This window comes from Galeopterus variegatus, unplaced genomic scaffold (assembly GCF_000696425.1).
Source record: "Galeopterus variegatus unplaced genomic scaffold, G_variegatus-3.0.2 Scaffold2529, whole genome shotgun sequence".
Classification (NCBI taxonomy): Eukaryota; Metazoa; Chordata; class Mammalia; order Dermoptera; family Cynocephalidae; genus Galeopterus; species Galeopterus variegatus.
In genome coordinates, this window is record NW_007728640.1 from 240,574 (window position 1) to 253,027 (window position 12,454).

The window sequence follows — 12,454 nt, forward strand, 5'->3', positions numbered from 1 at the left end:
GCAGACCGGTTCCCGCTCACTGGCTGAGCGAGGTGCGGGTGCGACACCGAGGGCCGCGATCCCGTTGCCGGTCCCGGTCCGGTACGGGCGCGACACTGAGGGTTGCGATCCATTGCCGGGCGGGAGCAACGCCGAGGGTTGCGATCCCGTTGCCAGTCCCAGTCCGGTGCAGGCGCGACACTGAGGGTTGCGATCCGTTGCCGGACACGAAAAAAGACAAAAAAAGAAAAAAAAAAAAAAAGAACTAGATTCAGATATCACACAGATTTTGGAATTATCAGATAGGGAATTTAAAATAACTATGATTAATATGTTAAGGGCTCTAATGGAAAAAGTAGAAAACAGATGGGTAACGTAAGCAGAGACATGGAAATTCTAAGAAGGAATCAAAAAGAAATCCTAGAAATCAAAAATACTAGCAAAAATGAAGAATTCGTTTGATGAGTTTATCAGTAGACTGAACATGGCTGAGGAAAGAATCAGTGAACTTAAAGATATGTCAATAGAAACTTCCCAAACTCAAATGCAAAGGGGAAAAATCATAACAGAATGTCCAAGAACTGTGGAATAATTACAAAAAGTGCAACACAGGCATAACAGGAATATACCAGAAGAAGAGGAAAGAAAGCAATAGAAGAAATACTTGAAGTAATAATGGCTGAGAATTTCACTAAATTAATGACAGACACTGAATCACATATCCAGGAATCTCAGAGAACACCAAACAGAACAAATACCAAAAAAATGTACTCCTGGGCATATCATATTCAAACTGCAGAAAACCAAAGACAAAGAGAAAATCTTGAAAGAAGCCAGAGGAAAAACCATCTTACTTTTAGAGGAATAAGGATAAAAATGACATTGGACTTCTTTTCAGAAATCATGTAAGCAAGATGAGAGTGGAGTTTTGAAAAAAAATATTTACAATTTTGAAAGAAAAATTTCCACAAGCCTAGAATTCTGTATATACCAGAATTTTTCTTCAAAAATGAAGAAGAAATAAAGGCTTTCTCAGACAAACAAAAATGGAAGGAGTTTATGGCCAGGACACCTGCCATGCAAGAAATGCTAAAAGTTGTTTAGAGAGAAGAAAAATGATATGGGTCAGAAACTAGGATCTGCATAGTGAAAGGAAGAGCATCAGAAAATGTCATAAATTAAGGTAAAGACATTTTAAAATTTCTCCTGTTCTTTTCTTTGTTTGTGATGGTAGCACTAGGATTGATCAGATGTGCCTTAATACAGGCAATGGGGCTTGCCCATGGTGCTCTTGATGTATAAAAACTGGACATTCTGCCAGTTCTTCAGTGAGGACACCAGGAAATTGACAACCAGGTGGATATTGTGCATAAGCTCATCATCTGTCATCTTCACATGGCCAACAGTAACGTCCAGACATAATACCCCCTTCGAATGGATCTTGATTGTGGACTTCACCTCATCTACTTTGGCCACCACGTTTTTGTTGTGTGTCAGCAGAGAAGGGAACTTGCCAGCCTTATTTAGGCCTGGGCCCAAGCTTCATGGCATCTGCTTGATCAGAGACTCTGAGGCCAAAACGGCATGACTTCTTGATGAGCTTCTTGACCAGACTCTTACCCTTTTTGAGTTTCTTCAGTGCCTCAATGACCATGTGGGGAATATCCACAGTCTTGGCCTTGTCACAGTGCTGCTGGTCCCCCAGGACACACAGAGAACTTGGGGCAGGGAGTATAGTTAAGCCTGATGATGCCTGAGAAGCGTTTGTCCTTTTGAGGTTCATAGTTCTTCAAGCTGATCTGCAGCTCCACCGTTTCCAAAAACTTCCAACACTTGTGCTGATTCCCTGCAGGGCATACAGGGTGTGGAAGAAACTTTGCTACTCATGGTGCCTCAGAAAAGAGCAATTTTTCCTATTCTTAATTGATCTAATATATAAAATTTGTTCAAAGTAATAGTAGCAACAATGTATCCTCAATTAAATATTAGCAAATCAAATCCAACAATGTATAAAAAGAATTATAGACCATGACCAAGTGGGAGATGAAAGGTATGTAAGAACTGTCTGGAGAGCACATCATCAAGATGGTAGAATAGATGGTCCCCAGCATCAGTCTTCCCAACAATCGACCAATTTACAACTAGTAAAAAGCAAAGACTACCAACCTGAGAATGCTGTATCTTAGGGGAGAGGAGAAGAGACCTGCAGAATTAGTGAAGGCAGGAGAAGCTGTTGCAAGAGAAAGAAGAAACCGCTTTTTATCCTCAATAAAATATTAGCAAATCAAACCCTTGCCATTTCAGGGCCAGCCTGTGAGAGGCGGGAAGAAGCTGCAGCACACACAGAGTAGGAGCCTGCAAACGCCGCAGCTGAGCCCTTTGTGTGAAGTTGCCTGGAGTCTGCAGGGGAGAAGAGGGCCTTGGAGTGCACCCTACCAACCCCCAGAGCAGCAAGACCACTGACAGGGTTCCTATGGATCCACATAGGAGCGAGGGCCACAGCCAACCAAAGAAACTGAGGGACCTGTGCACAGTCCACCCCACAAGAAGTGTTTGTTTAGATTGTGGGAGGGAGGCTGGCCCACCAGGAGAACATTGTGGTGCAAAGTGGGTAGCTGATATGCCTTCCAATCAGCACAGGCCCACTCAGTGGAGACTGGTCAGGGTAATAGAACTGCAGGATCACAGTTTGCTAGAAAGACTCAGTCCTGGGCCAGAATTTCCACACAGCCCAGGTATATCTGACCTCACGAGACTCAGAAGTGATTAAAAGGCCAACAAGTAAAATCCGGCCCACACAAAAAGCCTTCCCCAGAGAATTAGCAGCAAAGCAGCAACGTAGCACAACCACAGGGCTCAAGTGGTGTTCCCCACAGGAAGTTCCCCCAATTTTAGATTTAACCAAAACCACTGACCAGAGACAGAGCTCTGATATTAACCAGCAAAGGCCTAATACCACCAAAGAATATCTAGAAAACCTAGAAGAGGTAGCAGTCTCCTCAAATGCCCAGGCATCGACATAAATACACAATGACTCAGAAAGAACAGAAAAATATGACAGCAACAGAGGAAACAAATGAAACACCAGCAATGGACCCAGAGGAAGAGTGGATTTATGAAATGTCTAACAGAGAATTCAGAATAACCCTCTTAAGGATGTTCATGGAGTCACAAGAAAATACAGACAGAAAATTAAATGATATCTGGAAAACAATTCAGGAGCAGAATGAGAAAATTAACAAAGGAATTGAATCAATTAAAAAAACAACACACACATACAGAAATTCCAGAAATAGAGAATATATAATCTGAACTGAAAAACTCAATAGAAAGCTTCAATAGTAGACTCAATCAATCAGAGGAAAGAATCAGTCAGCTCAAAGATAGAACAATATGAAATTATCAAATCAGTGGAGCAAAAAGAAAAAGAATAATAACCAACAAAGCAGAAATACAGCAAATATGGGACTCCCTCAAGCAAAATAACCCACACATAATTGGCATAAGAGATGTAGAAAGCATATTCAAGGAAACAATGACTGAAAATTTCCCAAGTATGGAGAAAGTTGACAGCATCCAAGTGCAGGAAGCTCAGAGGTCGCCAGTCAAATCCAATCCAAGGAGAAACACCCCAAGGCACATCCTAATCAAATTATCAAAAACCAAAGATAAGGAAAGAATACTGAAAGCAGGAAGAGAAAAGAAACACAAAACATTCAACAAAGCCCCAATACATCTCTCAGTGGATTACTCAGTAGAAACCCTACAGGTTAGAAGACAATGGGATGACATATTCAGGGTGTTGAAAGAAAAATACTCTCAGCCAAGAATTCTCTATCCAGCAAAACTAACCTTCAAATATAAAGTAGAAATAAGTCTTTCCCAGATAAACAAAAGCTAAGGGAATTCATCAGTACTAGACCTGCATTACAAGAAATGGTAAAGAGAGTTCTTCAATCTGAAAGAAGAGGAGAGTAAGGAGCAACAAGAAAACCTTTGAAGGCACATAATCCATTAGTAAGTTCACAGACAACCTCATTATACCCCAATGTTGTAAGAGTAGTGAATAAACAACGTGTATCATTAGTGTGAAGACTAAAGGACAAACCTAACAAGACAATAACATATACAACAACCATACAAGAGATAGCAATATTAAAAGATGGAACTTGAAACAACAAATTGTGAAAAAGCTGGGGGGAGTGATGCCAAAGTGTAGAGTTGGCTTTGTTTTTTTGTTTCTCTTTTTTCGTTAGATATCAAAGATAAATTATTAGCCTAAAATAATCTATAATTATAACATGATTTCTGCAAGTGTCATCATAACCATAAAACAAAAACTTTTGAGAGACATACTAAAAATAAATAGTGAGAAATCAAAATATACTGCTATAAATATGGAAGTGCAGGTATCTCTTTGACATGATGCTTTCCCTTCTCTTCAGTTCTATTTACAGTAGCCAAGAGTTGGAACCAACCTAAATGCCCATCATCAGATGACTGGATGAGGAAAATGTGGTGTATATACATAATGGAACACTACTCTGCCATAAAAAAAGAATGAAATATTGCCATTCACAGCAACGTGGATGAACTTAGAGAAAATCATTTAAGTGAAATAAGCCAGGCACAGAAAGAGAAATACCGTATGTCCTCACTCATAAGTGGGAGCTCAAAAAATAAACAAATAAATAAAAAGAAAGAAAGATACAATAATCACAATGATATGCTGAACTTTCAAAAGGAGAACTGAGGTTGCCAGAGGTGGGGTGGGTGGGAGGTGGGAGGGAGGATTTGGTAAAGGGCCGTGAAAAATGATGACATCACACATTGTTGAATATGGTAATTATTCTGGTTTGAACATCACATGCTGCACACAAATATTGATATTCAGCTCTGTACCCCACAGATATGTACAATCAACTATGTTGCAATAAAAATAAAAATTTTTAAAAAGAGAGACTATAAAGTGGGCAGGGAAGACTCAAAAACAAAAAACAAAACCACACTGCTAGAGAAAACTGCTCAATCACAAAGGAAGACAGTAAGAATGAAAAAAGGAAAAAAGATCAACAAAACAATCAGAAAAAAAAAGGAACAAAATGGCAGTAACAAGTCCCTATATGTTAATTATAACTCTAAATGCAAATAGATCAAATGCCCCAATTAAAAGACACAGAGTGGCTCAATGGATTATAACAAAAACCAACAATATGCTGCCTGCAGGAAGACACACACTGTCTGAAAGTAAAGCGATGGAAAAAGATATTTCATGCAAATGGAAACCAAAAAAGAGTGAGAGTAGCTATACTTATGTCAGATAAAATAGATTTTAAGCCAAGAAAGTAAAAAACGATAAGGAAGTTCAGTATATAATGATAAAGAGATCAATTCACAATTCTAAATACATATGCACCCAACTCTGGAGCATCCGGTTACATAAAGCAGTTACTATTGGACCTAATGGGAGAAATAGACTCCAACACAATAATAGTTGAGACTTTAAAACCTCTTTTTCAGCAAAGTACAGATCATCCAGACAGAAAATTAACCAGGAAACATTAGAATGAATTTCTACTCTAGGCCATTTGGACCTAATGAACATATACAGAACATTTCATCCAATGGCTGAAGAATAGACACTCTTCTCAGCAGCACAAGGAACATTCTCTAGAATAGACCATATGTTATGTCATAAAACAAGGCTCAAAAAATGTTTAAAAATTAAGATATCAACAACCTTGTCTGACCACAATGGAGTAAAACTAGAAATCAACAACAAAAGAGACACTAGAAACCATACAAGTACATAGAAATTAAACAACATGCTCCTAAACAATGAATGGGTCAAAGAAGAAATCAAAAAGGAAATTAAAAAATTCCTGGAGACAAATGAAAATGAAAACAGAACATACCAGAACCTATGGGATACAGAAAAAGCAGTTCTAAGAGAGAAGTTTATAGCAATAAATGCTTACATCAAAAAAAAAAAAAAAAGAAAGAAAGAAAAACTTCAAATAAACAACCTAATGTTACACTTCAAGAGCTGGAAAAACAAGAACAAACCAAACCCCAGTTGTAGAAGGAGAGAAATCAGAACAGAAATAAATGAATTAGAGATTTTTTTTTTCCTTTTTGTCTTTTTTACTGACCGGTAATGGGATCGCAACCCTCGGTGTCGTGCCCGCACCGGGGACCAGCAACGGGCTCGCAACCCTTGGTGTTGCGCCCGCACCGTGCTCAGCTAGTGAGCGGGAACCGGTCTCCACGTGGGATCCAAACCCTCGGCGGGAGTGCCGCCGCACGCCCAAGCGGCGCACTCTCCAGTGTGCCACCAGGCCGGCCCAAATTAGAGATTTTTTAAAAAAACAACATAAAAGATCAATGAAAGAAAAGGTTGGTTTTTGAAAAGATAAACAAAATCAATAATGCTTTAGCTAGACTAATGAAGAAAAAAGAGAGACGACTCAAATAAATAAAATCAGAAATGAAAAAGGAGACATTACAACTGATAACCACAGAAATACAAAGGCTCATAAGGGCTACTATGAACAACTATATGCGAACAAACTGGAAAACTTGGAAAAAATGGATAAATTCCTGGACACACAAAACTTACCAAGGTTGAATCATGAAGAACCAGAAATCCTAAACAAACCAATAACAAGTAATGAGATTGAAGCAGTAATAAAAAGTCTTCCAACAAAGGAAACCCCAGGAACAGATGGCCTCACTGCCGAATTCTACCAAATACTTTAAGAGGAACTAATACCAATTCTTTTCAAGCTCTTCCAAAAAATTGAAGAGGAGGGAATACTTCCAAACTTATTCTACAGTGCCAATATTAACCTCATATCCAAACCGGAAAAATGCAACAACAACAAAAGAAAACTGCAGACCAATATCCCTAATAAACACAGATCCAAAGATCATCAATAAAATACTAGCACAGAGAATCCAACACATTAAAAAGATCACTCACCATGATCGAGTGGGATTCATCCCAGGGATGCAAGGAAGGTTCAACATATGCAAATCAATAAACATGATACATCAACAGAATGAAGGAAAAAAAACCTTATGATCATTTCAACAGATGCAGAAAAAGCATTTGATAAAATCAGACACCTCTTCGCGATAAAAACTCAACAAATTAGGTATACAAAGAATATACCTAAAAACAATAAAGGCCATATACAACAAACCACAGCTAATATCATACTGAATGGACAAAAATCAGAGGCGTTTCCTCTAAGATCTGGAACAAGACAAGGATGCCCATTTTCCCCTCTTATTCAGTGTAGAACTGGAAGTTATAGCCACTGCAATAAGGAAAGAAAAAGCAATGAAGGGTATCCAAATTAGAAAGGAGGAAGTCAAACTACTCCTATTTGCAAATGACATGGTCCTATACATAGAAAACCCTAAAGACTCCACCAAAAAATTACTAGTTAATAAATGAACTCAATATAGTGGCAAGATCAAAATCAACACATAAAAATCATTAGCCTTAGTATATGCCAATAATGAAATAGCTGAAGAAGAAATCAAGAAAGTAATCCCATTCACAATAGCTACCAAAAAAATTAAATATGTAGGAAGGAATTTAACCAAGGAGGTGAAAAACCTGTACAGTGAAAACTATAAAATGTTGGTGGAAAAAAATTGAAGGGAACACAAATAAATGGAAAGATATCCAGGCTCATGGGTTGGAAGAATTAACATCATCAAAATGTCCATACTACCTAAAGCAATCTACACATTCAACACAATCCCTGTAAAAATATGAAAGACATCCTTCACAGAAATTTTTAAAAAATGATCTTAAAACTTGTATGGAATCACAAAAGACCTTGCATAGCTAAAGCAATCCTGAACAAAAGAACAAAGTTGGAGGCATCACACTTCCTGACTTCAAAATATACTATAAAGGTATAGTAACCAAAAGAGCATGGTACTGACATAAAAATTAGACCAATAGACCAATGTAACAGAATAGAGTCCAAAATAAATCCACGCACTTACAGCCAACTGGCTTTGAACAAAGGTGCCAAGAATATACTGTGGGGAAAGGACAGCCTCTTCAATAAACGTTGTTGGGGAAACTGGACATCCACATGCAGAGGATTGAAACCAGATCACTATCTCTAGCCATACACAAAAATCAACTCAAAATGGATTAAAGACCTAAATTTGAGACCTGAAACTATAAAACTACTAGAAGAAAACGGGGGAAATGCTACATGAAATGGGAGTGGGCAGCACTTTTTCGAGTGAGACTACAAAGGCACAGCAACTAAAGCAAAAACACACAGATGGGACTACATCAAACTGAAAAGCTTCTGCACAGCAAGAGACACTATCAACAAAGTGAAGAAACAACTTACAGAATGGGAGAAAGTGTTTGCAAACTACACAACAGACAAGGGGCTAATATCCAGTATACACAGGAGACTCAAACAACTCAACAGCAAAAAAACAAATAGCCTAATTAAAAAATGGGCAAAGGACCTCAACAGATATTTCCCAAAGGAAGACACACCAATGGCCAACAGGCACATGAAAAATTAAAACCACAATAAGATATCATCTCAGTCCAGTTAGAATGGCTGTCGTCAACAGGACAAAAAATACCAAACGGTAGCGAGGATATGGAGAAAAAGGAACTCTCCCACATTGCTGGTGGGAGTGTAAATTGATACAGCCACGGTGGAAAACAGTAAGGAGGTTCCTCAGAGAACCAAAAACAGATCTACATTACCACCCAGCTATCCCACTGCTGGGTATATGCCCAAAGGAAATGAAATCAGTATATCAAAAAGACACCTGCAGGCTGGCCCGGTGGCACACTGCTACAGTGCGCCGCTTGGGAGCGTGGCGGCGCTCCCGCCGAGGGTTCGGATCCCACATACAGACCGGTTCCCGCTCACTGGCTGGGCGAGGTGCGGGAGCGACACTGAGGGTTGTGATCCGTTGCCAGACACGAAAAAAGACAAAAAGGAAAAAAAAGAAAAAAAAGACACCTGCACTCCCAGGTTCATCACAGCACTATTCACAATAGCCAGGAGATGGAATCCACCTAAATGTCCATCAACGGATGAATGGATTAAAAAAGAGTGCTGTATACACAAATGGAATACTATTCAGCTGTAAAAAGAAATGACATCCTATCATTTTCAGCAACATGGGTGGAACTGGAAACCATCATGTTAAATGAAGTAAGTCAGGTACAGAAAGACAAATACCACATGATCTCACATGTGGAATCTAAAACAAATTTTTAAAAAGTGGTTCTCACAGAAGTAGAGAGTAGAATAATGGATGGTTACAGAGGTTGGCAAGGGATGGGGTGGGGGGAGAAGGGTAGACTAATAGGTATTAAACTATGCTGTCTACCCTAACTGAATCATTGTGCAGTATGTGAACATATTGAAACAACACACTGCACCCCACAAATACGTACAAATAAATTCTGCTCAAACTTTTTATAAATCCAAAACTGTTCTAAAAAATAGCCTATTTTTAAAAAGTCAGAGCTGTTCATTCAGATGATACATATATTGATAATCCTCTATGTCCCATATCTCCCTAATCACCAGGACACTGACAGAAACTGATACTTATTAACACAATATTAAGTGTCCTGTTCTTTGCTAGTAATTAAATCCTGATTTAGCCTGAGTGACAATGTATCTAACTAAAACACTTTATTTTCTAGCCTTTCTTGCATCTAGAGATGGCCAATAAGGTTTTTAAAAGCTTGTCAGGTTTCAGGAAGATTCTATAAAAGGGGCTAAGACAGCTAGCATGTGTCCTTTTTTATCCACAGCCACTCCCCTCTTCCAGCTTTCTGCCAGGAATGTGAAAGTGCAAGCTGGAGCTCCAGCAACTGTCTTGGACCATGAGACAGCCTAGTGGAAGGAAGGTCCATATTAAAGAAAGTAGCCCAAAGAAAGACTAAACTTGGATACCTGATGACACCGTGAAGCCACTTTATATACCAGTTCTGGACTTTTATATAAAACAGAAATAAGCAGTCACCTTGGTTAAGCCGCCATCACTAGATGCCTCTGTTTTAGCAGATGAACACAATGTCTAACTGATACAGATGTGGCAGAAGAGAAAGTCTCAAACTGTCTGAACTCACATACAAGTAAAATTAATAAAGTCACATTTCTTTCCACCGATGGTCTTTGTTGGTTAGACTATTCCTTTCCTCTTCCTACCTGGCCACTGCAGGAGGATCAAGATAGCAGCGACTTTCCAAGTCCCAAATAATCCTTTTCTTCATGCACTCTGCTTGGTTCCTAAATTCTTTGTCCTGTAAAATAATGAGATAGAGACTTCTGTTCTCTGTGTGTACCATGGTTTCGTGCTGCTAAGTCTGTGGGGCATTCTTTGAATGGATTTAATCACAATATTTTTATTACTACTGCTGTTACTACTATGAGTATGGCTACTATTGCAGCTACTACCACCACATTAAAGTTTTGGGTACCTTAATAATAAAGTACATAAGATAAATTACGTATATAATCCTTACATCAACCCAGTATTGAGTGAGTGCCAAATACTCACTTGCATAACCTCAGCCAGTGATTCTCAACCCCTGATGCATATTAAAATCATCTGGGATGATAAGGGCTGAGAACTAATGATCTAAACTAAAATATAAAGTCTAAATATCTAAAATAAGATAGCAGAGCTAAATTAAAATATAAATTTAAGGAAAGAATGAAGTTTTACTAATCACAATGATGAGAAAAGATACTGCATGGTGCTATCCTGCTAGCCTTATCTGTACTATTTAAAATACTTAGAGTCAGGTAATGAAAATATTGGACCATTCTCATTTTCCAAATTATTGAATATTTCCACTGATTATCTGCTAGTTCAAGAAACATTTGTAAATGTGTTTACACCATTTTCTATGCCCTTTACAAATATGCGTTGTAATAAAAATAGGTTTTAAAAAGAATAAGAAAGAAAAATATAATTTCAAAAACCTAAATGTCCACCAATAGGAGACTGGTTAAGTAATTTAAAGTATGTCCGTAAAATGTCATCTCATACAGCAAATACAAATAAAGAAGCATGACAATGTTCCCTATGTAGTAATGTGGAAAAATCTCCAAGATACACCATAAAGTGAAACAAAGCAAGCTGCACGACACTGTGTGTAAGTATGCACACCTTCATAGATAAAAAACATGATAGGGGAAGAACATGAGCATGTATGTATTAGTGTGTGTATATGTGTATGATTAAGCACTTAATATAACCAGTTTATAAAACAAAAAACAAAAAATACCTTATACCTTGCAATAAAGCAAAAACAGCAGTGTATTCCTCATAGGTTCTAGTTCTGAAAACAACAAGACTTTAAATACTTGCTGTAAATCTGGACTCCCTATAGAAAAACAATCTCTGACGTTCACTATGCTGATGTCTGAAGATACTTAGTGACTTTAGTAAATCTGATAAACAAACGAAAAAAAAAATGCAGTTTTTCCATCATGAACAGGCCAATGTAAATGTGGTAACCTTGGTAATTTTGTATTATTTTCTTTTAATTACTTATTATTTTTATCTGGTGAGTCAGTCCTTCTGAAGTCTGACTCCCTTTCACTCTTTGCAAGGAAACTTTTTCTTTACTTTTCTAAACGTTTTTCTCTTTGAGTCTTCCTTTGACTACATACTCACTTTTATATGAATAAAAAAGTATCTGGAAGGAAACGTAAGAGACTATAATAAAGGTAACTACAAGAGTAACGAGATGAGAAGGAATTAGGGGGATGAGACACGAGTAGGAAGGAGACTTTCACTGCATATTTCTTAATTTTTTACTTTTTATTTTTTGGCAGCTGGCCAGCACAGGTATCCAAACCCTTGACCTTGGTGTTATAACATTCATGTTTAAATTTTGAGCTCTGATTATATTATTACCTATTCAAAAATAAATAAATCTAAAATAAAATAAAGAGTAAGCCTGATCTAAATTATTTTGTTTGCTGGACTTAAGAAGTTGGGAGACATTTTCATCAGAATTAGATGAATAAGTATTTTATTTTGAAATGTAACTGTTTTATTTCGACAGGTGACAGATACATATAAATTACAGCGGTTCACAATGTTTTATCATCTTGTCAGTGCACTGTGTTTATCACAAAAGATGCGTAATTCAGCTGGCTCTCACCTCGGGGTGGTTGAGTTCTCCTTCCTCTTGCTCGTAGGGGCCACCGACGATGAACGCGTTAGGAATGTTGGAAGCTCCTGGAGCCAGAATGTTGGCAATAGGCCATTTTTTGGGCCGGGGAACAGGTTCTCTTTCCCCTCCAAGCTTCAGAGTTCCGTTCTTAAATAGAATGGGACAGTCCTTCTACAGAAATAAATACCATATATCAGGAAACACTGCAAAGGAGTTTGAAATGGACAAAAAGATTACTAAGTATTTTTTCAACAGAATGCTGAGTGC

General features: G+C 38.0%; 1 protein-coding gene across 1 annotated transcript in view; it reads right to left on the bottom strand.

Moving 5' to 3' along the window:
* TTC18 (tetratricopeptide repeat domain 18) overlaps positions 1-12,454 on the bottom strand; it is a 101,099-nt gene that overhangs the window by 64,873 nt on the left and 23,772 nt on the right. The window contains exons 7-8 of the mRNA XM_008582173.1: positions 12,176-12,358; positions 10,206-10,300 (exon numbers count right to left, since the gene is read on the bottom strand). Coding sequence (XP_008580395.1) covers positions 10,206-10,300; positions 12,176-12,358 — 278 coding nt within the window. The remainder of the gene's footprint in view (positions 1-10,205; positions 10,301-12,175; positions 12,359-12,454) is intronic.